Raw genomic sequence first — 24,063 nt, 5'->3', positions numbered from 1 at the left:
TCCCTCTGCACCCCCCTGTGCAGGCCCTACACCCCCACACGCCCCTGTCCAGCCCCGTGTGCCCCCCAAATCCCCCCAGCGCCCCATCTCTGCCCCATAGATCCCACTCGCGCCTGTCTCCGCCTGGCGGCCGCGCCGCACCACTGCACCCCACAGAGGGGACCCCAAACCGTGACCCCAAATCCCCCCGGATCCCCCCCAAATGCCCCCAAGCCGCGGGTCCGTGGCGCGCAGAAGCCCCCAGTGGTGTCAGGGTGCCAGATCCGTGTGCAGGGGAACAAGTCCTTTACTTGCCAAGGGCTAAGGCCACATTTTGAACAGGGGGGTGCACATGTGCCCCCAGCCCCACACCCACCCATGTCCCAGAGCATGGACTGAGGTGTGGGACCCCCTGAGGGGGCTCACCCTGAGCGGGACCCCCCTGTGTTAAGGCCACTGGGAAGTTTGGGGTGGTCCTGGGGTGGCCTCAGACGGTCACCCCTCATCGTTGTGTCCACTCCGGCCTGCAGGGACCCCACAGAGCTCCCTGGAGGATGCAGGGTGGGCGCTCGGGGGGCTGCGGGCGTGGGGACCCCGGACACCAGGTGCTACAGCAGGGCACAGTCCAAATCCGGCCTCGGCCGCTGCCGCCGCTCTCCGGCCGGACGCCCGCTCGCCTGCGGGGACAGGGACAGTGCTGGGGTGTGGGGGGACCCGCAGAGACCCCCACACACCCCGGGGGCGCCTGGCTACCTGCGCCGGCTGAGGAGGAGCGGGGTGAGGATGAGGATGGTGCTGCTGGTACTCCTCGTGCTGCAGCTGCCGCGCCAGCTCCAGGTCGCTGAGCGCCGAGGCAGGGTCCTGCTGCAGGGACAGGGCCACCATGAAATCCTGAGGAGCACAAAGACGGGGGGTCAGCACCGCGAGCCCGAACCCTGCCGGGCCCCCCGCGGAGCCGGGATGGGACTCGGGTGTCCCTCACTGCCACCCCTTGTCCCCTACCTGGTCCACTTGTCTCTGCTGCAGCCGGTGCTCCGGGGGGCCCGCGGTGGCCCCGTCCTTGCCCGGGGCATGGCTGAGGTGGAACTCGGTGTCACAGAAGCAGCTGTCCCCATCCACGCTGTGCAGGCTCTCCCACACCACCCCCTCCTCCTGCAGGAAGCCCTGGTCCGTCACCAGCAGGTAAAGGTGACCCTGGCGAGAAGGGACAGGGCACGCTCAGCCCGGGTGGGCGTTCTGGGGGGCCCGAGGGGGTCAGGGGCACACCTTGTGCTTGATCATGGTGCTGAAGTGGTTGTTGCGGAAGAAGACGCCGAGCTCGCCCTCGCGGGCCCGGGCCGTGAGCTCGCACAGCCCGTGGAACGTCAGCTGCGACGCCGTGGACTCCAGGAACTGCTCGGCCACCAGCCCTGCGGGGACAGCGGGGCCGTGGCGGGGCCGGGGGCGCCCAGCGAGCCCCCCAGGACCGCGGGGAGGGACGGGGGCGTTACCTTCGCTCACCAGGCTGGAGTCGCTGGCCTGTTTGCAGGTGATGATCTTCTCCACCAGCTGGTTGTAGCTGAGCTTGCCCACGGCCTGGACCTGCTCCGGGCTCTGCGGGAAAAGGGCAGGGAAAGGGGGTGAGCTCCTGCTGGGGATGGAGCCAGAGCAGAGGGGTCTGGGAGGGACCTGCAAACACAACCCAGTGCAACCTCCTGCCACGGCCAGAGGAGTCATCCACCGGCTCAGGTTCAAAACATCACCGAGGGCTTTGGGTTGGGACTCTCTGGGATCATCTGGACACCCCAAACCACAGGTGGGGACACCTCCTGTAGACCAGCTTGTTCCAAGCCCTGTCCAACCCAGCCCTGAGCACTCCCAGGGATGGGACATCCATCCTCGGCTTGCTCACCCTGCCCGGGACGAGCCCCAGCTCCTCACAGGTCTCCAGCCCTGGCATCACTTCTGTGGCCCCGGGGAAGCCACCGGCCAGCCGGGGGGACTCACCTGGGGGTCCACCAGCCAGCCGTGGTAGAGCGGGATGTTGAGGAGGTCGAAGACGATGCACTCGGGGGTGTACTCGAAGTCTGAGACCCCCGTGAACCTCACGTTGACGTCCAGCCCCGTCGAGAGCTTTGGCAGGACCGTCATGCTGTCACTGATGTTCTGGTGGGCGGGAGGAACACGGGGGGGCTGCTCCAGAAGGTGCCACCCCAAATCCTGCGGCCAGCCGAGCTCCCCGGACAGCGGGGTTGGATGTTCTGGGGCTGCTCCTCACCTGCTGGAAATTCAGCTGCAGCCCCTCCGAGGTGTCGCGGGGTTGAGTGGCCAGGATGCAATTCCCTGCGAGGCAGCGGGGTCAGCCCAGTCCCGGCGCTGGGAACGTGGGGGTCCCAGTGCAGCCCCCACCCCATTCCCCCACTCACCCAGATGTGCCATCAGCTCCTCGGCCGTGATCACCTCCTTCTGCGGGGGCAGCTTCACCTGGGAGAACCAGAGGAGGGTGGGGATCCTTCCCCTTGGGATTTGGGGAGAGCCCCCAGAGCCCCCCCAGAGCCCCCCCAGAGCCCTCTTGCCTTCCACTGCAGCAGGAGGATGTTGATGATGGCCAGGAGCGGGCAGGGCCCGTTCTCGCTCTGGGTGACCACCGGTGTGCGCTGCCCTTTCCAGCTGATCCACTTGACGCAGTAAAAATCCTCGTCCCGCCCGGGGCGCCGGGCCCGGGGGGGCTCGGCCGCGGCTCCCGGGGACCCCCCGAGCGGGGACCCCCCCTCCTGCAGGGGCTGCTCCACCCGTGGCCCCTCGGGGGAGCCCCCCGGGGGTCCCTCGGGGCCGGACACCCCCTCCCGCTGCCCAGATCCAGCCCCGACACCTTCCCCGGCCGGAGCGGGGCTCTCCCGGCTGACATTGGGAATTGTGTCCCCAACACCGGGAACTGTGTCCCCAACACCGGGAACTGTGTCCCCAACACCGGGAACTGTGTCCCCAACATCTGGAACTGTGTCCCCAACACCGGGAACTGTGTCCCCAACACCGGGAACTGTGTCCCCAACACCGGGAATTGTGTCCCCAACACCGGGAATTCCGTCCCCACCCTCGGGGGGCTGGGGGGTCCCCTCGCTGCTGGGAGAGGCTGGAATTGTCCCCTGCTGCTCCATGGGACCTTCTGGATCAGGCTCCTGGGAACGCTCGGGGTCTGTCCAGGAGCAGCCACATCCCAAATCTGAGCCCTGGGAGGGAAAGTTGGGGAATTTGAGGGAAACTCAGAAATAGATATATTTATATCATAGCCCAGTCGGCCCCGTCTAGCTGAGATTTCTGGTTTTTTCTCCCATATTTCTTTACATTGGCTTTGAAGTTATGGGGAGATTTGGAAGATTTGGGGTTTAAACAGCCAAGAAAATTGGAAATTTGGCTTTTAAACAGACAAATGAGTTCAAGATTTTGGCTTTGAAAAAGGCAAGAGATTTGGACAATCAAGAAAATTGTCCAATTCCACTCTCAAACCCTGGGATTCCTGCCCCTGGCTACCCCAGTCCCCCCAGCTCACCAGCAATCTTCTGAGCCCCTAATCTTGGTCTTGGGCCCTCTGGAAACCCCTGCAAACAAACAAACAAACACCTATTAAATAACAGAAATAAATATTTTAAAAATTAAGTAAATAAATAAATAGGCATGGGTAAATAAAATAATCTAGATAACAAACAGTCCTGACAGACAGGGGGTTGAGCTGATAAATAAGGAGTTTTATTGATTAAATAAATGCCAGGAAAACCTTTTGACAGGTGAGCAGACAGATAAATGAACAGCGTGGGTAATTAAGTAATTAACTACAGACATACAGGCTCATTTGCTATCAACTGACACTAAATAACAAACAAATAGAACAGAAATCGGCGTGAACTGAAACGAAATTACACGAACGGAGACGTAAAACGAGGGAGTGATATAAAACAAAATAAAGTAAAGTAAAGTAAAATAAAATAAAAGAGAAAATAAACTACAAAAAATAAAATAAAATAAAATAAAATAAAATAAAATAAAATAAAATAAAATAAAATAAAATAAAATGCAGAGCAGTTCAGCAGACCCAAGGGAACTCGATGCATTTGAACTCCCACTCGCGGCCCCGCTCGGATCCCGCCCTGCCGTCCCTTCCTGCTTTTCCTTCCTTTTTCCTTCTTTTCGCTCCTTTTCCCTTGCTCTTCCTTCTTTTTCCCCTCCTTTTCTTTATTACCTTCCCCTTGTTTTCCCTTTTTTCCTCCTTCTCCCCTTCTTTTTCCACTTTATCCCGCCTTTTTAACCCTTTGAACCTCCTTTTACCTTTTCTCCTGCTTTTTTCCTTCTTCTTTCCTCCTTTATTCCCTTTTCTTTCTTTCTGTTTCTTCTTTTTTTTCCTGCTTTTCCCTCCGTTCCCCTTCTTTAATCCTTTTTTATTCCTTCGCGCTCCTCCTTTGCTTCTCTCGTCTTCCTTTTCCCTTTTTCTTCTTTTTTTTAATCTGACCTTCCTTTTATCCTCTCTCCCTTATTACTTTGTCCCTTTTTTTTGTTCTTTTTTCCCTGTTTTTCCCCGTTTTCCCAGCCTCGCACGGGCCTGTTTTCCACCTCCAGCCGGCTCCGGCTTTCTGTGGGCAGGCGGATTGAGGGCGGGGGGAGGAGGAGGAAAAGGATTAAAGGTGTAATTTTGGGGGTGCAGTAAAATCTGGGGGGGCTCCCCTCGGCTGGGTTTGAGGCCCGCGGTTTTGGGGTGGCAGCAGAGCTCGGGGGTGCCGGGGGGATCTGAGGGACCGGGGGGGATCCGGGGGTGTTGAGGGACCGGGGGGGGATGCGGGGGTGTTGAGGGACCGGGGGGGATCCGGGGGTGTTGAGGGACCGGGGGGGGATCCGGGGGTGTTGAGGGACCGGGGGGGGATGCGGGGGTGTTGAGGGGGTTCCGGGAGAGTTTTGGGGTGAAAAAAGAGAATTTGGGGTCCCCCCCCGAGCCCCCCCCGCCGCGGGGGATGTCGGGAACGGCCCCGCCCCTTCCCAGCGGCCCCTGCGGCCCGAGGGGCGGGGCGAGCTGGGCTGGACTGGGAGGGACTGGGATGGACTGGGGTGTACTGGGGGGTTCTGAGGTGTACTGGGGTTGTACTGGGCTGGCCGTGCCGGATTTTCCCGGGCTGTACTGGGATATTTTGGGGTCATACTGGGCCCCACATACAGTGGGGTTGTACTGGGCTTGACTGGGCCCTGCCGGGTTATAGTGGGTTGTTCTGGGTTGTACTGGGCTGCACTGGGATCATACTGGGCTGTACTGGGATCATACTGGGCTGTACTGGGATCATACTGGGCTGCACTGGGGCCGTGCTGGCGGCTCGGGGCGCGGATCGGCGCCGTCATGGAGCGGTTCGTGACGGGGAGCCGGGCGGCTCTGCAGGTACGGGGGGGCTCGGGGGATTGGGGGGTGAGGGAAGGGGGTGTGAGGGAAAGCGGGGTGTGAGGGAAAGGGGGTGTGAGGGAAGGGGGTGTGAGGGAAAGGGGGGTGTGAGGGAAAGGGGGGTGTGAGGGAAGGGGGTGTGAGGGAAGTGGGTGTGAGGGAAAGCGGGGTGTGAGGGAAGGGGGTGTGAGGGAAAGCGGGGTGTGAGGGAAAGCGGGGTGTGAGGGAAGGGGGTGTGAGGGAAAGCGGGGTGTGAGGGAAGGGAGTGTGAGGGAAGGGGGTGTGAGGGAAAGGGGTGTGAGGGAAGGGGGTGTGAGGGAAAGCGGGGTGTGAGGGAAGGGGGTGTGAGGGAAAGCGGGGTGTGAGGGAAAGCGGGGTGCAGGGAAAGCGGGGTGCAGGAAAAGGGGGTGCAGGCAAAGCGGGGTGGGAGGGAAGGGGGTGTGAGGGAAAGCGGGGTGCAGGGAAAGCGGGGTGCAGGAAAAGGGGGTGCAGGGAAAGCGGGGTGCCCACGGCGCTGGGGTTCAGCAGGAAGAGCGGGGCTGGGTGCCCGGGGGTGCCCGGGGAATGGGCCCGTAGCCCCAGGCGTGCTGCCCCGGCCGAGGTGGCACAGCCACGCCAGGGACACCCCGAAATGTTCCGCACCCCCTGCTGCAGCCCCATCCCGGCCCTGCCTCCCGACCTGCCCAGGGGTTTGGGCTGCAGCTGCTCTCGGGTTTTTTTCCTCAGCTTCTACCAAAAATGAGCGGATCTGGGTTATTGCACCAGAGATTTGTCCCAAAAATCAGGGGATGGGGCGGCTCCCGCGGGTGTGACGGGGTGGGGAACGGGGCCCGGGACAGTGACGTGTTCTTCCTGCTGCTGCAGGCAAGCAAAAGAGAGTGAAACACCTTTTTTGGGGGTGACAACCAGCCCCAAACAGCATTTCTAGAACAAATGGGTTAAAGCACTGAGTGCTGGCAGGGCTCGGGGCTGGGCTGGTCCCTGTCCCCACGGTGGCCAAGGTGACTTTTCCTGGAACCCCGACTTCACTGAGCCCTGAGGTTCCAAGTGGATCCCAGCCAGGATGGGATGCCAGAGCTCGTCTGGAGGGAGGGTGACACGTGTGATGGGTGGCTCCAGGGACACCGAGATGAGGCCAAGGGAGCAGTTTGGGGGATTCTGGAGGACGGGGTCGCATTGTTGCTGTGCCTGATGCCTCCCATCCCCGCAGGATCACATCCGGCAGCACCAGGAGATCCACGTGGTGATGGGCAACGAGGCCTGTGACCTGGACTCCACCGTCTCGGCGCTGGCCCTGGCCTATTTCCTGGCCCAGGTGAGGCTCGGCCAGTGCCTGGGGACTGCCGGTGGCCCGGGGGACGCCTCACCGGGTGTCACCCCTGCCGCAGACCTCCCCGGCTCCCAAAGCCGCCTTCGTGCCGGTGCTGAACATCCCCCGCGCCGACTTCGCGCTCCGGACCGAGACGACGTTCCTGCTGCGGGACCGGGGAATCCCGGCCGCCTCCCTGATCTTTCGGGATGAGATCGACCTGGGGGGGCTGCACCACGCTGGGCTGCTCTCCCTGACGCTGGTGGATCACCACGTCCTGCCCGGGTGAGCCGGGGGTGGCACGGTGGGGACGGCCAGGGCCACCCACCCGGAGCTTCAGTTGATTTTGCCGCCCAGGGTGGGTCAAATCGATCCAGGTCTGGGGTGATTTTAGGGAAGAAAAGGAACACGGGGGTTTCCCAGGCTCTGCCAGGGTGACCATTCCCGTTTTCCCCCCAGTGCTGATGCTGCCCTGGAAGAGGCTGTGGTGGAGGTCCTGGACCACCGGCCGCTGGAGCGGGAGCGCGGTCCCCCGTGCCAGGTGACGGTGGAGCCGGTGGGTTCCTGCGCCACGCTGGTGACCGAGCGCATCCTCCAGGGCCCCCCGGGCGTGCTGGACAGAACCACGGCCGCGCTGCTGCACGGTGAGCACGGGGGTCCTGGCCGAGCCCCGGCCCCGCGGCACGGTGACAACACGGCCCCGCTCGTCCCCGCAGGCACCATCCTGCTGGACTGCATCAACCTGAGCCCGGCCGCGGGCAAGGTGACACCCAGGGACGTCACCTGCGTGTCCCTGCTCGAGGAGAGGTTCCCGGAGCTGCCGGCCCGTGACGCCGTGTTCGGAGCCCTGCAGGCGGCCAAGTTTGATGTCACAGGTGTGTGTGCCAGGGCAGCGGCACCCAGGTGTGTCCGCCCCTCCTTGGGGACACGAAGGTGCCCTGGGCCTCATCCCCGGCCACCTCCCAGGGCTGACGATGGAGCAGATGCTGCGGAAGGACCTCAAAGTCGTCTCCAGTGACGAGGTGGTCGTTGCCATCAGTGGCATCTTCGAGGACCTGGAAGTGAGGCTTGGGGCTGAGGGGGAAACTGAGGCAGGGAGCGGCACGCTGTGGGGACATCCCGGTGATGCCGAGGCCCCTCCCCTCCGTGCAGACATTCCTGCTCCGGCCCGGCTTGCTGCAGGAGCTGGAGGCTTTCTGCCAGGGCCGTGGCTACGCGGGGCTGGTGGCCATGACCGTGTCCTTTAACGAGCGCCACGAGCCCACCCGGAAGCTGGCGGTGTACAGCCGGCAGGAGCCCCTCCGCAGCACGGTGAGTTAGGGGACCAGGCTCGGGCATCTCTGGGCAGTGCCCAGCTGCGGTTCGCCCCAGAAGCTCCCGGTTTTGGGGGTGCCGGGGAGGTCCCAGCCCCACGCTCGCTCCCCTGCAGCTGTGCCGGGCGCTGGAGGAGGCGACGACGCCGTCCCTGCTCCTGCAGCCGCTGCCGAGCCCCTGGCCCGGCGTGGTCGCCTACGCCCAGGGCAACAGCGTGGCCGCTCGCAAGAAGGTGCTGCCCATCCTGCGGGCAGCGCTGGGGGGCCCGGGGGCCGCCGGGGGTCCCGAGGAGGAGGCAGTGCCCCCACCCACCCCCATGAACAGCCTGGTGGAGGAGTGTCCCCTGGCACAGGCCGTGCCCCCGCTGTGTCCCCAGGATGTCCTGGAGCGGGTCAGCCGCATCGCCGTGGGGCAGCCCCCCGGCTCCCCCAAATAGCAGCGGACACCCCGTGGCTTTTTAAGGTCTGGATGAGAAGTTGGGGTCCCTGAGCAGGGCCCGGAGGGGTGCCTGGGTGGGGGGGGGGGGTCGCAGCCACCTTTGTGCTCAGCTCCTGGTCCTCGTCGTGGTTTGTCCCCCCCGGTGGCTCCCTGTGCCCCAGTGGAACCCAGCGTGGGTTTCTGGGGATGCCATGGGCAGCAGTTGCACCCCCTTAATGAAGGCATTGGGGTGTGGGAGTTAATGAGTTCTTGACGATCTTCCATCCTTGGGGGGCAGTGGGGGGCCCCAGAGGGTGGGTATGGACTTGCAGCTGTCCAGGATTGTCAGTGGTCCAAGGATTAAATTTTCCTTTTCTTCCAGTTTTGGCTCTTGGCTTTTATTCTGGGATGGGTCTGGTGCTGCCCCACTCGAGCTGAGGGTGCAGCCCCTCTTTCCCTGGGGTGCAATCCCCTCTACAGTGGGTCACAGGAACGTTTTGGGGTGTCCAAGGAGGGGGTGTCAGTGCAGCCACGCTCCCCAGTCCAGCCCAGCCAGGAGGAAACTGGTTGTGCCATAGAAAGTCGTGACCTCTGCCTGCTGTGGATGTCAGCGGGCTCGGCTTTCCCCAGGGGATTTGGCTGCTCCAGGAGCAGAGGAGGGAGCGAGGAGCCTGAGGCAGCCTGTGCACCCACCCCTTGGGCCAGCACAAGGCATTTATCTCCAGAGTGGAATGTTTGTCCCAAAAACCCCTGACCCAAGCATGACACGGGGCTGGAAAAGCCCGGCTCCCTGCGGAGCACAGGGCAGGGGAAAGGCTCTGTCACCCAGCACGTGCTATTTAATATTTAATCCTGGCGCTAATTAAACTATGTACACCCGCGCCTGAATTCCGGAGCCCTTCTCGGGTCAGGCCCTGTCCGGCCTCGGCCGGGGACAATCCCGGGTGGAGGGGACCCCACCACGGTTCTGCCCAGGCTGCTCAGGTGGGTTTGGGAGCTTAAAAATAAGAACATATCCTAAAAAAAGGAGGGAGGTGGGAGTTTGGCGGCGGTGGGAATGCCGGCTGGAGGCACTGTGGGCTCGGTGACGCTGAGACACCGGAGCACTGGGGTTTGATCCGGGTTTGGCACCAAAGCATCGGGGTTTAATCCCAGTTTTGCTCCAAAGAATTGGGGTTTAATCCCAGTTTGACATCAAATCCTGGTTTGACACCAGAACATCTTGGGATTAATTCTGGTTTGGCACCAGAATATCAGGGCTTAATCCTGGTTTTGCTCCTCTGTGATGTTCTGGGAGGCACCAAATCTGCCTCTGCACCATAACTGATTCCCTGGGGAAACTGAGGCACCACCATGCAGCCCATGGGAGACACGGGAGTGGGAAAAGGGAAAACTGGGAGGATTTGGCACACGTGGGCTGCGCCTGGCAGCTCCTGGCACGTCTCAGGGGGGCGGCTGTGTCCTTTCCAGGCGGGGCAGGAGATGGGGGCTGCTGTCCCCACTCCCCCCCCACGTCACCGGCCAGTGCCTCTGGGAAGGAGGGATTTTCCAGAGGGACGATGACCCAAAGTCACCGGGATCTGGGTGAGGATGGTGCTGCATAAATACCGCGGGGTTAAAGCACTCAAGGTGGGCTTCTCCTCCAGCGGGGGGATCAGGCAGTTCAAGTTTGGGCTGAAAAAGCCAGGAATCTGCAAAATCCAAGAGGATGGGTTATGGGAGTGCCCAAGTGGTGGCTCCGAGGGGACGCTGGGGGTGCCATGGCCTGCTACTCACACGCTACAACACACGGGAGTTGCTCCACTGTCGCTCCCGGCCGCCCTTGGACCTCATCTCCTGGACAGCACCAGTCTGCAGGAAAGGACCCGTCACCCACCTGTGCCAGGAGCCCCAGCACCCCAAAACAACACCCAGCAGCCCAAAACAACACCCAGCACCCCAAAACCAACACCTACCACCCCAAAACAACACCCACCACCCCAAAACCAACACCCACCACCCCAAAACAACACCCACCACCCCAAACCCAACACCCACCACCCCAAAACCAACACTGACCACCCCAAAACCAACACTGACCACCCCAAAACCAACACTGACCACCCCAAAACCAACACTGACCACCCCAAAACTACCACCTGTCAGCCAGCCCTGAGCCCCAGCCCCCAGCCGAGCCCCCAGCCCGCCCGCAGCGTGGGGGTACCATGGGCAGCCCCTCTCCTGCAGCCATGTCTCCGGAGCCGATGTGTGTCAGGTGGACGAAGTTCATGGGCTCCCCAATCATGGAGCGGTCGATCCGTCTCCTCCTTTTCTTCTGCAAGGGGATGAAGGCCATCAGCCCCTGCTGGCCCCACGCCCCTCCCCGAAATGGCTGCACAGCAGGTACTCACGGGCTGGGGCTTCTCCACCACGCAGCAGCCCAGCTTGTGCCAAAAGTCGCTCATGCTGGCGGTGCTGGCAGCCAGCGTCCCCCCGTGCTGGCACAGCTGCCGGGACCCCCGTGCGGGCTCACTCCATGGGGACACCTGGTCGGGGTGGCACAGCGTGGAGAGGAGCAGCTGGCTGTGAGGGGGAAGGGAGGGTGATGCTTCCAGGCCTGACCTCCCCAAATTACCCGACCAACAATTCCCATCAACCAACAAAAGCCAGATCAGACCCCTGGGGACCACCCAAGGGATACCTGTCATTGCAAGGAAATCCCTAGGGAGTCCCAGGGATCAGACCAGGGACCCTGGACATCACACAGAGAGCACCAGAATTGTCCCCATGGCCAGGGCTGGATGGGGCAGGACACAGCTGAAGGATGCTGCGGCAGGATGGGGGGATGGAGGCAGCCATGGCAAATCCCAACTCCCTGAGCCAGGCAGCTATAAATATCCCGGCCTTTCCGAAAAGGAGCCGGAGGCTGAGCTCTTCCGCTCCAGCTTTTGAAGAGCAGACGGGGGAGAAATAAACGGGGACTGCTGGGATTTTATCCCAAACGTCCATGGCGCTCCCTGGGGAAGGCAAGGGTGTGTGGAAAAGGGGGCTCACCCCCAAAACGGGGCTTCCCCTCACGCCAAGGAAAGACGAGTCCTTTGCTACAAAAGCAGCCGGTGGCACGCAGGGAACTCACCGCCCACGAGGGGCCGTGGCCCGAGCACAGCCGTGTTCCAGCCACGGGAGAGTCCCCCGCGGCACGGCCGGTGGGTGCCGGACCCACCACTCGGGCAAACAGGAAAAGTTCCTTCCTCTGTCCCTGCTCCGGCGACGCCGGATGGACCAAAGTCCGGCCCGCACTTCCTGCTCCTGGCAGGGAGGAGAGGGGCCAGGGGCAGCCCCCCAAAACGGGGGGCTCCGAGCCCAGCTTCAGCACGGCCCCGTCCACGGCCCCGGGCAGGATCTGGCCGCAGGGACCCCACGGAATGACCCCGCAGCCGGGCATTCCCGAGGCCCCGGGGCCCGTGGGGTGGGAGCCCAGGGTGCCGCTCCCCGCACTGCCAGCCTGGCACAACCAGAGGAGCCCCCCGTGCCCCCCGCCCGTCCCCGTCCCCCCGCGACCCTTCCGAGCGCGGACGCCGAGAACGGGCGGGCTGGGACTCGTCCCGGCTGGCGCACACCGGCTCCGTGCCCACGCCGTGCCCGGCACCCCCTGCCATTCCCGGCCTCTCCCCCCGGCTGCGGGGCAGGTGAGGAGGGGGCTGCCTTTCCTTCCCAGCCCCATTTCCTAAGGAAACGCGGCAGCCGGAGCGGCCCCGCCATAGCGCCGGGATCCGGCGCTGCAGCGGAAGGGCCTTGCCGGGGAGGCACCCCCCGACCTCAGCCCTGCCACCGCTCCCGGGGCGCTGCGAGAGCCTCGGGGGAGCCCCGAGAGCGAGCTCAGCCAAGTACGAGCCACCAGGGGCTCCCCGCGGGAACCTCCAGGCGTTCGCACGGCCACGACCCCCCGCCCGCGCCCCTCCGGCCCCCAAATCCCCCCCGGCACCCGCCAGGGCCTCACGTCCTCGCAAAGGGCGACGGCGGGCCCGGCTCCGGCTGCTGCCTCGGCTCCGGGCGGGTCTTCTCGGCTGCCACGGGCCGCAGGAGCCCCGATCCCCCCGCACGCCCTCAGCCCACCCCTGCGATGAGCCGTGTCCGCGCTCAGCCCCCTGGGCAGCTCGGTGGCCCCGGGCAGGGCGGCTTTGGGCCCGGCCCGTGCCGGCACAGGCAGAATGACTTCCCGGTTGGGAAACCACCGCTCGGCTCTGCGTCACCGGCGGGCTCCGGGCAGGGGGGCGCGCTCCGAGCCCCCCAGTACCGGGGACACCCACTCCCGGGGTACCCGCTGTGTGGGGACAGGGGTGAGAGTCCGGGGGTGCCCCGGCTGCGGGCCCGGGACCCCCGGCGTGGGGCGGCAAAGTGGGAGCTGAGCTTCCTTTGGGAGGGACCGTCCCGGCTGCGACCCCCGGGGCAACGGCGACACGGTGGGACCCGCGGGGCTCCGTGGAGTTAGGGGGTCCCGGCAGGGTTTGGGACCCCGGGGGTCCCGGTAGGGTTGGTGGGACCCGGTGGTCCCGGGGATCCCGGGAGGATTCCCCGGTTGCACCATGGAGCTGCAAGGGGGGTCGTCCCGCCGCCCCGCTCCCGTTCCGGTGCCGATCCCGGTGTCCTCTCCGCCTCCCTACGGCGGTTCCGGGGCTCCTTCCGCGGGGTCGCACCCCACGGCGGGGGCCGGTTCCCGTCCCGGTGGCGGCGCCATTACCTGTCCCGGCGCGGGAGCGGGTCCCGGTGCCGGAATCCGGCTCGCAGCCCCGGACGTGGCTCGGAAGTCCAGGTCCCGGTCCCGGTCCCGGTGTCCGGCTCGCAGCGGCCCCAAGCGTGGCTTAGGAGTGCAGGTCACGATCCCTGTACGAATCCCGGTCCCGGTGCCCCGCTCGCAACCCAGGCGTGGCCGGGAGGTGCCGGTGCCGGTGCCGGTGGCGGTGCCCCGCTCGCAGCCCAGGCGTGGCCCGGTGCGGACGCGGCGCAGCTCCCGCCGCCCGGCCCGGCCCGGCCCCGGCACAGCGCCCTCCCGGGACACCGCCGGTACTGCAGGGGGCGGCGGGGCCGGACCCGGGGTCCCGGTGGGAACGGGGGTCCCGGTGGGAACGGGGGGCCCGGGGTCAGAGGGGGTCTGTAGAGCTGGAGATTCCCGGTGCCCCAGAAGGGCTGGGGAATCCCGATAGGAACGGGAATCTCCAGGGTCCCATAAGGACTGGGGGTTCTTGAGGTCCTGTTAAGGCTGGGGGTCCCAAGCTTGGGGTTTCCAGGAATGCTGGGGGAATCCCAGGGGGTGCCTGGCAAGACTGGGGTCCCCAGCAAGTCCCGGTTTTGCTCCCATTTTCCCCCTTTGAGCCTTATGCCCGCTTTTCCCATGGAAACACCAGGGCCCGTGGGGCACCCAAAGGCGTGGGAACCCCCGGAACACCCTGCAGCCGGTGCTGAATGCTTTCACCATTTCCAGCTCGGTGCCTTTCTGCTTGCACAACATCTGCTGGGCTGTTGTCACCACCACGGTCCTGCCACTGCCACTGCCACTGTCCTGCTTGCTGACACAATGCCATGGCTCCCGACACTGGCCCAACTGGACTGTGACCTCTGGGGTGTCCCCTCCTGCAGGTCCCCAGCCCAGCTGGAGGGTCCCACACAGGAGACACGCCTGCTGTGAGCCCCAGAGTGTCCCTTCCTGTGTGAGCCCCCAAATCCCAGCCATCCCCACTGCTCCCACTCCAGGAATCCTGAACAAGGCAGCACTGTCCCCACCCAGCCGGGTCTCTGTCCCACGCCTGTCCCCAGCCATCGGCTGGCCCTCGCTGATAATACCCCAAGTGTTTGTGACCTCATTTCAGCTGAAGAGCCCTTTTTTTTTTTTTCTTCTTTTTTTGGTGTTTGTGCTGCCAGGGGACATTGTCCCCCTTGCAGCCCTCCCAAAACCGTGGAGCCCAGAGCCCAGAGCAGTGCCCTCATTGCTCCATCTCCTTGGGGGTTCAGCCCCTTCTCAGAGAGGGACATTTGGGCTGTCACATGTGAGAGGTGACAGAGAAGGGCACAGGTGACATCCAGCTTCTTATGAAGCTGCTCAGCAAAGCTGCGCCCCATGGCCTGGGGGACCCCAAAAACACAGCAGCTCAACCCCTTGGAGGGATCAGCATCCTCCTCCAAAGGGCTCCCAGCTAGAATTCTCCCTGTGCTGAGTGCTGGAGGGGCTGAGCTGAGACCATCCTGGAGCAGGAACATGGGATCCTCTTTGCCCATGACAGCGCTGGGAGGAGGAGGAGGAGGAGGAGGAAGAGAGGAGGAGGCAGAAATAGTCTGGCTGAAAGCCGAGCACTGGCAGAACTGCTTGGCACCATCAGAAATGAGCTGCACACAGGGAATGGGGAGGAAAAGGGAGAAAAAAACCCTAAAGCACCAAAGGAATGTTGATCTCAGGCAAAGCCCAGGGAGAGGAGGGCAAGGGCTGCCCTCAGCCTGTCAGGTGTACAGATCTGGTCTGTGCCCCCAAAAAAGGCTCTTTGGGGTCTCAGTTGTGCTTGGGCAGGGGGATTCCCTGGTCTGAGGGGTTGCCTCGGGGGTTTTCTTTGTTGCCCCTCTGACACTGAGCATCAGCTGTGGGGAAGTGGGGTGTGAGGTGCCCCCACCCTGGGCGAGCCCCCCCTCAGCCCTGGCAGTGATGCCAGTTTTGGGTGTCTCCCTCTATTTCTATTTCCACGTCTGGCTACGGCCACAAAGCTGGGATATTTTTGGGATATTTTTGCTGTGTGGCCTTAGGACCAAACACCCCCAGTCTCAGATTTAAAAAAAAATCCAACATTTTTTGTGTTCCTTTGAGCCAAATTTCCCTGTGTTTGATCTGCACAGTGCCCTCCCAAGGTTTGGGGGTACCACACCACCCCACATCTTCACATGCAGGTAAAATAAATATTTCCCAGCTCCTTGCAGACTTAAAATTCCTCGCTATTCCCCCCAAAACGGATCTGAAGGCTTCAGGAGCGAACTGGGAATTGCTGCAGGTTTTTTATACCCTCGTCTTGGGGGTCCAGCGCGCAGGATCCCCCCCCTCCCCGCGCCTCCGCCCCTGCCGTCCTCCCCCTCCCTGGCGCGGGTGGGAGCCGCTGACTCATCTGCCATCATCATCATCATCCTCCCCCCACGAGGAAGGGCAATCCGAGGGGCTGCATTGCAGACCCAGCCTCGCCCGCAGACAAAAGCGACGCTGCACCTCCCGCGGCTCCCCGGCACAAAGAGCCCGGCCGGCACCGAGCCCACCCGTGAGCCCACCGCAGGTAAGGGCTGCGAGCCGGGGAGGATGCTCGGCGAGAGGACGATTTTCGTTCTGGAAAGGATTTGGGTGCAGGTGGGGGGGGGGGGGTGTCGGGATTTTTTTGAGGGGGGAAATAAGCCACAGCCCGTGGGGATTGAGTGGATAAAGGTGGTTTTGCTTCCATGGGATGAGCAGACCACACTGATCCCATGGGAAATGCTCTTTTTTAGGGGTGACACGCGACACAAGAGGGGTTTTCCCCCTTACTGGGTATTTGATTATTTTGCTTGTCACTAAACTCTTTTGCCCCCTCTCTTGTCGCTAAACTCCAATTTTTGACCCTTTGAAGCTTAAAAATCCATGTCTGCAACACCCCTCACCATTAATAATTCTCTGCTGTTGTGCTGCAAGAAACTCACGGACAGATCCCTAGGGATGGACCCCCAGGGAAAAATTCCCAGGGAAGAGACTATTTTAAAGTCCTGTGGCTCAGTTTACCCGGAGGGGGTGACACAGGAGCCTTTCATAGATTCTGAGTGACATCCAGAACCTTAAATTTAGCAGCTGATCAGCCCTCATGGCACAGACAGGGCACGATCCAAAGTATGCCTGAATCATCCTTGAGAACTCTGAATTCCGAGATTCAAGACAGGGAATCAGCAGGAAAATTAGGATGTTTTGGGTTAGTCTGCTTTTTCCCCACCTCCGATGCCAGTCGAGGAGGTGAATGACATAATCCTGCCAGGCAGTGACTCAGCTCCTGCCGCGGAAGAAGCTGATCCATGTCTTGTCCTGCTCTTTCCCAGTTTTTGGTGGACCGGGGTGGGGCTGCAGGGGGAATTCTGCAGCGGGGATGGATGGAGGGCTCGGCAGGGATGGGTGGGGTGTGGTGGGAATGCTGGGCGAGGCTCCTTCCAGCCCTTTCCAGAGGGTTCGGTCCTGGGAGGGAGGGATGGGGTGGGGTCGGGGGGGAGGGGGCTGCACAGGGACCCCCCCTCTCTACCCACTCCATGGGGATTCAGCACAGGGAGAGGGAGACACCGGTGTGCAGGTGGTGGAAAAAGAGTTCCTTTGGCTGCTGCTCTCCCACCTCAGCTCCCCAGAGCAGCTGGGAAGGGGAATATCCCCACCCTGCCCTCCCCTCCCGGGCTGTTTGGATAGGGGAAACTGAGGCACGGCATGACAAGTCCCTTAGGCCCCCTCCAAATCACAGCACAGAGAAGGGCTGTGCCCAAGGCTGTGGATAAAACTCTGTCAGAGCTCGAGCCTACAGCTAGACCCAGCCTAGAGTCAAACCTGCACGACCCCACGCTCTCCTCCACCGTCAGCTCCTCCCGGGGGATCATCCTACGGGACAGGGTCAGCACGGCAACACCGCAGATTTCTGGCCACTTTGGGGCAACTCCCGTGTCTCTGGTAGAGCTTTTCTCTTCCTCTTCTTTCCCCTCACGCCCTTCACAGCCTGAAAATGCTGGACACCATCAGCAGCCAGTACGACTCCTTCATCTACTGGAGGATGCCGATCCCGCGGCTGGACATGGCCGAGCTGGAGGGGCTGGGGCTCGCAGACATGGCCCTCTACAAGCCCAAGGGAGGGCTGGGCAAGCTCGGGGACCGGGGCAGCCAGGACGTCTCCCAGGAAGAGGACAGTCTGCTGCAGTTCAACAGCTTTAACTTCTGGCGAGCTCCCATTGCCAGCATCAGCTCCTTAGATTTCGATTTAATTTGAAGCCCTTCCCGCCCCTCCTCACCACCCCGCTCTCTCTTCCCGCCAGGCATGCCAGGGTTTGGTTTTGTTGTCACTTTGGAGGCTGTTGGGTTGTTTTATTTTTGGTTTCTGGGCAGTTTTGCCATCGCTAATTCACTCAGCAGTTCACCGCGGCCTTGACGGTGATGGGCTCCCCAAAAATCTCCGACCCCTCTCCCCTTTTTCCTCCTGGAATCACAAGGGTGCAAGGGGGGGCAACAGCACCAGGGGCAAACACCAGGGGAGGGGGCAGAAACAGCCCCCCCATTGCCCCTCTCTGTTCGGTGCCACCCCCACCCCGTGTCAGTGTGACCACGGCTGTCCCCTCCCTGTGTGACAATTCCTCAGCTCATTTCTCATCTGCTTTTTTAAGAAACTCATTTGTGCAAACGGGGCGCGGAGGCGCAATGGGAATCGCCCTGGTTTCGCAGGAAGCAGAGACCCTCTGCACTCCCCTGGCCCAATTCCTCAAAAATCCGCTTTGTCCCTCAACCTTCCCCTCGGGAATGTGAGGTGGAAGGGGCAGGGATGCGCCCAAGATATCAGCACAAACCTCCTTCTTACAAAAAAATAATCACTTTGAGCCTTGTGCTGTGAGCCCAAGCAGGAAAAATTATATCCAGGAGGGTAAATAGACATGGAAGTGCTCTGACCTTGCTTGGTGGGGTCAAGGCTGGGTGTTTACTGCCCCAAATTTGATTTTTTTCATCCTTTATGTCCCACGTGGTTTACTCCCGGTGCAGCTCCTGACTGGGACAGACGCTGGGTACATTGCAGGGTCTGGAAGGGTGATGGGATGGAGCTGAAAGATGGAGAATTTAGTTTGATCTTACCCCCAAATGAAAATATTTCAGGTTTTCCACCCACTTAATCAATCCCTTTAAAAACAACAACAAACAATGCTGCATTCATTCAAGTGGAAGCCTTGAGTTTTCTCTGGGGAGATTTTCACCTGCTGAGACTTATTCCTGAGCATCATCTCAAAATGGGGGGGGGGGGAAAACCCAACCTGGAATAATTTTTGGCTTTCAATCAGGTTTTTTTCCCTCCCCAAGATTGTTTTCTGGGATTGGTTTGTCTTATTGAATGTGCTTTTTTTGGGTTTGATTGGGATGAAGTGATGTAGAGCATCCCAAAATCATCCTGAGAGTTGAGGGGTATGTGGCTGGGGGCAGGCTGAGACAGCACTTAAAAAGTGCCAGAAATGTGCAAAAATCAGAAAAAAAAATCTGCATTCTACTATGAAAATTGGATGCAGCTCTCCTGTAATCTCCAGAAATAATCCAGTGTGCTGATTTTGAACCATCTGTGTAAAACCAGAGGTGAAAAATGTAAACTCTCCTCTGCAGAGCTGTTTGACTTCTGTGTTCCCACCTAGGAAAACCTGCAGGAGAAGTATTTATTATGAAACTTTAAATAAATCAGTTAAAAACAAACACATTCCTGTGGACACATAGACTAACATAAAGTTCTTTAGCATTAAAATGTCTCACATCTCTTTACGGTGAACTGAGAACTCACCTCTATGTCTTTGCACATGCTGCAGAAGACTTAAGCGTGGAAAAATTAAGCCTAAAGGATTATCATAAGCACATTAAGGATATTAATTACACTTCAGCTTTTCCAAGCCCCACAGGAAAACACCCCAGAGAAGAAATAGGCCCCAGAGCTCAAATTTTACCTCAAAAAAGGGCATTTTGGGCAAGTCAGGGGCACCCAAGCGGGTAACAACCTTCAAGTGGGGGGATTAGCAGCCTGAGAGAGGCTAAATCCTGAACTGGAAGGCACACAGAGGAGACGGGTATGCTCGAACTACTAAAATACACACATATAAATAGATACATGTTCACAAACCCTAATTTTCAAAGTCCCAAAAGACAGCCAAGCCAGCCCGCCTCAGTGAGGCGCCGCCGCCATTTTATACTTGGCGCAAAACCGCCTCCGCCGAATCTAACCCCAGGGACGCGTCACGGCACCCTACCGATTGATATCCTTCCGCCAGAGGAGAACGCTCCCCTGCCAGGCCTCTCCCGACGGCCCCGGGGCGGGAGAAGGACGGGAAAAAGAAGGAGAAATTCCCACATTTCCCACAGCTCCCGCTGCGGCGGAGCGAGCGCGGGACCAGCCCGATTTTTCTCCGCCGCCTCGGAGGACTCTTTTGTTGCACGTCCTATATCCTTCCGCCCCCTCCCGGAGCCGCCATTTTGTGAGGCCGCGGCGGGAGGGGCGGGCCCGGGAGGGGCGGGCCCGGGAGGGGCGGGCCCGGGAGGGGCGGGCCCGGGAGGGGCGGGCCCGGGAGGGGCGGGCCCGGGAGGGGCGGGCCCGGGAGGGGCGGGCCCGGGAGGGGCGGGCCGGGGAGGGGCGGGCCCGGGAGGGGCGGGCCGGGGAGGGGCGGGCCCGGGAGGGGCGGGCCCGGGAGGGGCGGGCCCGGGAGGGGCGGGCCCGGGAGGCGCGGCGCGGGCGGGCCCGGGAGGGGCGGAGCGCCGTGAGGGGGACGGGGCCGCTGGGGCGAGGCGGGACTGCCGTGAGGGGCTTCGGGGACCCTGGTGAGGGGAAGGGCTGCGATCTTGGGGGGTATGAGGAGGGAGGACCCCCGTGAGGCGTTCAGAGGACTCCCGGTGAGGGAGGGGGCTGGGGGACCCTCTGAGAGGGGCGATCTTTGGGCTCTGAGGAGGGGGGACCCCCGTGTGGTGGACGCTCAGCCAGAGAGCAAATCCCGTCACAAAGGTCTAATCTCGCCCTTCATTCTTACACCGGGGCAAGTTCTCAATCTCTTCCCTTAAGCAAACGCCAAAACCACCTTGGGTAAGGTCTTAGGGCGAGTGCGACCCTAGGATTGCTCTCCAGTAGAGGGCAGATGGGTATTTAGGAAAGGAAAAGTGCTGAAATGTAGCCAAACACGCCCAAGTGCTGCTTCCTGCCCCGGAATGTTTTCACCAGTCGAGGTGAGGGAGGAGGATCGTACAACTGGTGTAAATAAAGGTGGTTCTAGTTTGTGGCTCCTCTCTGTGCTCAGCTCGGCCGTGGGCCTGCGCCAGCTCTGGGGAAAATTGATTCGGCTGATGGAACAGGAATAATGGGAATTCCTGCCTGTGACTGTGCCTGAGAGCGGAATAGTTTGCTTTGCTCTTTACTGCCAGTGTTGAGTGTTTTGCTTTGTGTAAACATTGAGCAAGCAGGTCTAAGGGATGTGTAGATTACTCCTTATTTATTCTGTCCCATGTTAGATGGAAATAAATAGGTTATAAATAGGTTTCCCGTTGTTCTTGAGCCTTATTGTGACAGGGAAAACCCATTTAGCTTGTTTCTAAGTGCAAATTCTTTTTGAGTAATCCCGTATTTTCTAATGCCCAGCAATGCTCTGCCAATGCCCCACACACCGCTCTCCACATGGGACTGCCCTAAAAAACCCCAGGATTTTCCCTCCTCGACACTTCCAGTGTCAGGAAGGGCTCAGGAACAGCCGCAGCTGCTGCTCTGGAAGGTGAATTTGGGATTTCCCACGAGATGGCATCAGCAACCACTTCAATTTTAACAAAAACATCTGATTTAACACTTCCACATAAAGATTTTTCTTGTCTCCTGTTTTTAAATGGGAACAAGGATCTTTAGCTGGGCTGGGGGAATCTGGGTACAAGGTGCTGGAAACTCCAGGCTTGGGCTGTTCTCACCTGCCAACCCAAATATTGTAGGAAACAAACCCAATGAACTCGTTAAATCAGGTAAAAACAGAGAGAAAAAACAGATTGCAAGGGTTAAATGAGAACTTTAGGTGAACTTCCCTCTGTGTGCTTATAATCTGTTGATCTACGTCGGTGCTGAGGAACAGGATCTCTTTTTTTCCTTTTCAAAGAGGAATTGTGGGTTCTCTGCACTGAGTTTGCGCCCATTTAGGTAATTTCCTGTCCCATTCTTACAGAGTCTACATTGAATAGGAGCTACTATGGTCAATTGCAGGAAGAAACATTGTTTCTGGGCTGAGAAGGTTTGTTTATCTCATTTCAGTCAATATCCCATTGCAGTGAGCACGCTTTTTGGGAGATTTATTGATTTAATCCCAGTTCAAACTCGGTTAAAGAAACAGTGATGGATACCAATAGAAACAACTTCATTCTTACTGAATTTTAAATGAACCACCATGCCTGATGTTGCCATACGCAGCCCTTGATGTGCTTTAACAGTTATTTAAAAAATAAATAATAAAACTGGAAACCCACCGCAGCAGAAATGGATGTCTGTAACACGCACACATGGATAAATAGTTCAGGGTGAAATTGTCTCAAATGTTTCCTGTCCCCATGCTGAGGCTCTGATAACTCCTAATTACAGAAAGGTTTGTGTTGTTTTTTTAATCATCTTTTTTATGCTGTTTGACCTTTAATTAACTGTGGATTTAGGAATTTGATAAAGTGGAAGTTTATCTAATCCCCTCACTTCTCAATTCCGTTCTCTTCCCCAAAGCTAAGCATTTTTTTTCTAGAGTCTAGAGACAAGTAATTTAAATTCTTGAAGCTGCTGATGCCACAGCAGTGGTTCCTTGACCCAAGTGTTTTCCTGTCTGGCACCCAGCACAGGTCAGGTCCCAGTTTCCTGCCCTGGGAGCAGGATGCAGCCAAGGGAAGGGGCAGGGAAGGAAGCTTTGCCGAGCCAGGGCTGCTGAACTGCTGCCTCCACTTCCAGGGCTTTTCATATGTGTGCTGGTCCTTATTAATGTGCTCAAAATAAAATTATTACGGCTGGAGAAGACCTCCAAGATCATCAATCCAACCCTCAAATGGACGTGATGATCTTGGAGGTTGTTTGAACCTTCCAGCTACGCTGGGCTTACCTTGAAAACTTTGTTTTCCTGAGCTGCAGTGGCGTTATTTTCTTCCTCCTGCTAAAACCTCCTAATTCCCACATTGTTTTCCATAATCCCAGGAGTTTCAAGCCGCACACTCGAGCCTTTCCCCTTCAGTTTCTATTCAAGGAAGAGAGAAGGAAACCCTGACTCTTTTCTCTGGTGTTTGCTTTATTTCCCAGGGTAGGAGGGAGGAAGCGGTGGAAGCAGAGGCTGTGGATTGTGCCACCGAGTGCCACTGTCCCCAGAGCCCCCTGCCCCTCGTGCCCCTCGGGCAAGGTGAGGGTTCAGTGCCAAAGGGAAAACGTTCCAGCTCCTGGGAGCCTGCGGAGCTCGTGGGCACCGTGGGCTCGGGAGAGCCGAGCGTCTCTGGGGCTTCTGTCGGCACCAGCAATTCCCTGGAATATTTGGGGTTTTTCCTGGAAACCCAGTGCCCTCAGGAGGAGAGATGCCAAGCTGTTGGTAGAGACCATTCCCTTATCCCGTGGGGAACGTCCCAGTCTGGGAGAAAATCACCCAAGCGATGAAACTCCAACCTGTTACTCCATGTTTATCTAAAACTTCGTACTGTGCCGTTAATATCAGCCCACCTTGTTCTCCCGTTAAACTGCCGGGGCACTGTAATCTCGTTATTTTATGAGACAGATACAAATGGTGCTCAGTAAAGCAGGGCACAGCTCCAGAGCTCCGTTTGTTTCCTCAGGGGATGTCATTCCCCAGCCTTGCCTACTACCGCCAATTCTTCCAGCGTGTCCCAGGGATACTCGATTATTTGGATTAACTTCGGGGCAGGAAAAGAGGATTAGGAAGCAGAGCTGCTCTTTAATGCGCGCACGGAGACGGGTTACATCAGTTCTGTCTGTTTACAGACTTGCCCTGCTGAAAAACAATTTTCTAAAGCTGTTAATTATTCTGAATTATTTGCCAAATTACTACAAATCATTCCTGGCTTGGGACCCACCAGGAAGACAAAGGGAGAACTGTTTAGGTGGCGCTACCTTCAGTCACTCACATGAGCTTTCTCCTCCCTGCTTGGCCAAATTCTGCCTTCCCAAAGCAAAAACTCATGTTTATAGATTTAAAATATTTATTCTCTGGACATTTGCAGCTCTTGCATGTGCTTAAAGCTGCTTGGGAGCTTAGAGACAGGAATTATCCAGGAGAGCTTTCTATTCCTTTCCTTCTCCCTGTCTGGGCTGGAAGCTCCACTACCGAGGCGTCAAAATACATTTCTTTCCTCATGTGGTTCTTTTTAGGATGAAAACTTTTGGCTTTGGATTCTGTCAGCCGCATTGGGGTGAAACACTTGGGTTTTCCAGACTTGGAATTGTGTCCTGAGAGGCAAGGAGTGGAAGGAAGAGTGGGTGACTGCAGGGAACACAAGGTGGACACTCCTCGGAGCAGAGCTGAGCCCGGGGGTCTCTCTGTCACACACCTGGAGCTCAGGGGTTTTACTGGCACCATTTGGGATTCCCCCTGGGAGCTGGGCACAATCCAGGCCTCAGCAATAAAGCAGGAATGGCTCCTCATCCCTTTTTCAGGAGGAAAAATGTTTTTCCTCGTTTCCCTCCCAACTTTTCATCACTGGTAACGCTTTTATTTTCCTTCCACCTTGGTTCCACCTCCTTCCAACCTTTGAAATTCACCCGGGTGGGATCTCACCTACCTTCCCACATTTCCCTAGGTGCTGAGGGAATGCCCACCAGCCTGGATCTGCCTAAAGACGCTGTCACCTCCTAATCCTGGCACTTGTAAAGGAAAATTGCTCTTTTTTCCTCTCTTTTTGGTTAAATCCGGGGCT

General features: G+C 59.3%; 4 protein-coding genes across 8 annotated transcripts; 2 read left to right on the top strand and 2 right to left on the bottom strand.

Moving 5' to 3' along the window:
- Window positions 1-268: 268 nt before the first annotated feature.
- On the bottom strand, window positions 269-4,799 carry MINDY1 (MINDY lysine 48 deubiquitinase 1). 2 transcript variants are annotated; one of them, XM_014261994.2, is made up of 11 exons: window positions 4,282-4,799; window positions 3,509-3,557; window positions 2,535-3,188; window positions 2,385-2,442; window positions 2,237-2,301; window positions 1,966-2,124; window positions 1,470-1,572; window positions 1,246-1,388; window positions 982-1,131; window positions 733-870; window positions 269-656 (listed from the first exon to the last, which is right to left on the bottom strand). In XM_014261994.2, the coding sequence occupies exons 3-11, from the start codon at window positions 3,114-3,116 to the stop codon at window positions 588-590; spliced, it is 1,467 nt and encodes a 488-aa protein (XP_014117469.2). In that variant the 5' UTR covers window positions 3,117-3,188; window positions 3,509-3,557; window positions 4,282-4,799; the 3' UTR covers window positions 269-587. The 2 variants fall into 2 exon arrangements, with proteins under 2 accessions (XP_014117469.2, XP_005533539.2); XM_005533482.3 differs by having other exon boundaries at window positions 982-1,173; window positions 4,282-4,798.
- A 387-nt stretch (window positions 4,800-5,186) lies between these two features.
- PRUNE1 (prune exopolyphosphatase 1) lies at window positions 5,187-8,795 on the top strand. Its single transcript, XM_005533456.3, has 8 exons — window positions 5,187-5,374; window positions 6,585-6,689; window positions 6,763-6,968; window positions 7,143-7,327; window positions 7,400-7,558; window positions 7,650-7,744; window positions 7,836-7,994; window positions 8,113-8,795. Exons 1-8 carry the CDS (start codon window positions 5,336-5,338, stop codon window positions 8,431-8,433), a joined length of 1,269 nt encoding a protein of 422 aa, XP_005533513.2. The 5' UTR covers window positions 5,187-5,335; the 3' UTR covers window positions 8,434-8,795.
- Window positions 8,796-9,247: 452 nt separating this feature from the next.
- Window positions 9,248-17,110, bottom strand: CDC42SE1 (CDC42 small effector 1). 3 transcript variants are annotated; one of them, XM_014262017.2, is made up of 5 exons: window positions 16,972-17,110; window positions 10,805-10,976; window positions 10,618-10,728; window positions 10,191-10,265; window positions 9,248-10,105 (listed from the first exon to the last, which is right to left on the bottom strand). In XM_014262017.2, exons 1-4 carry the CDS (start codon window positions 17,019-17,021, stop codon window positions 10,194-10,196), a joined length of 405 nt encoding a protein of 134 aa, XP_014117492.1. In that variant the 5' UTR covers window positions 17,022-17,110; the 3' UTR covers window positions 9,248-10,105; window positions 10,191-10,193. The 3 variants fall into 3 exon arrangements, with proteins under 3 accessions (XP_014117492.1, XP_014117493.1, XP_014117494.1); XM_014262018.2 differs by lacking the exon at window positions 16,972-17,110 and adding an exon at window positions 13,135-13,405; XM_014262019.2 differs by lacking the exon at window positions 16,972-17,110 and adding an exon at window positions 12,394-12,544.
- On the top strand, window positions 13,699-18,874 carry MLLT11 (MLLT11 transcription factor 7 cofactor). 2 transcript variants are annotated; one of them, XM_014262020.2, is made up of 2 exons: window positions 13,699-15,697; window positions 17,137-18,874. In XM_014262020.2, the coding sequence occupies exon 2, from the start codon at window positions 17,144-17,146 to the stop codon at window positions 17,402-17,404; it is 261 nt and encodes an 86-aa protein (XP_014117495.1). In that variant the 5' UTR covers window positions 13,699-15,697; window positions 17,137-17,143; the 3' UTR covers window positions 17,405-18,874. The 2 variants fall into 2 exon arrangements, with proteins under 2 accessions (XP_014117495.1, XP_014117496.2); XM_014262021.2 differs by lacking the exon at window positions 13,699-15,697 and adding an exon at window positions 15,768-16,357.
- The last annotated feature ends 5,189 nt before the right edge of the window (window positions 18,875-24,063 follow it).

This window comes from Pseudopodoces humilis, chromosome 31 (genome assembly GCF_049639895.1).
Source record: "Pseudopodoces humilis isolate 2021_Gansu_Grassland_sample_001 chromosome 31, ASM4963989v1, whole genome shotgun sequence".
Taxonomy (NCBI): Eukaryota; Metazoa; Chordata; class Aves; order Passeriformes; family Paridae; genus Pseudopodoces; species Pseudopodoces humilis.
This window is presented reverse-complemented; position numbering and strand designations above follow the sequence as displayed.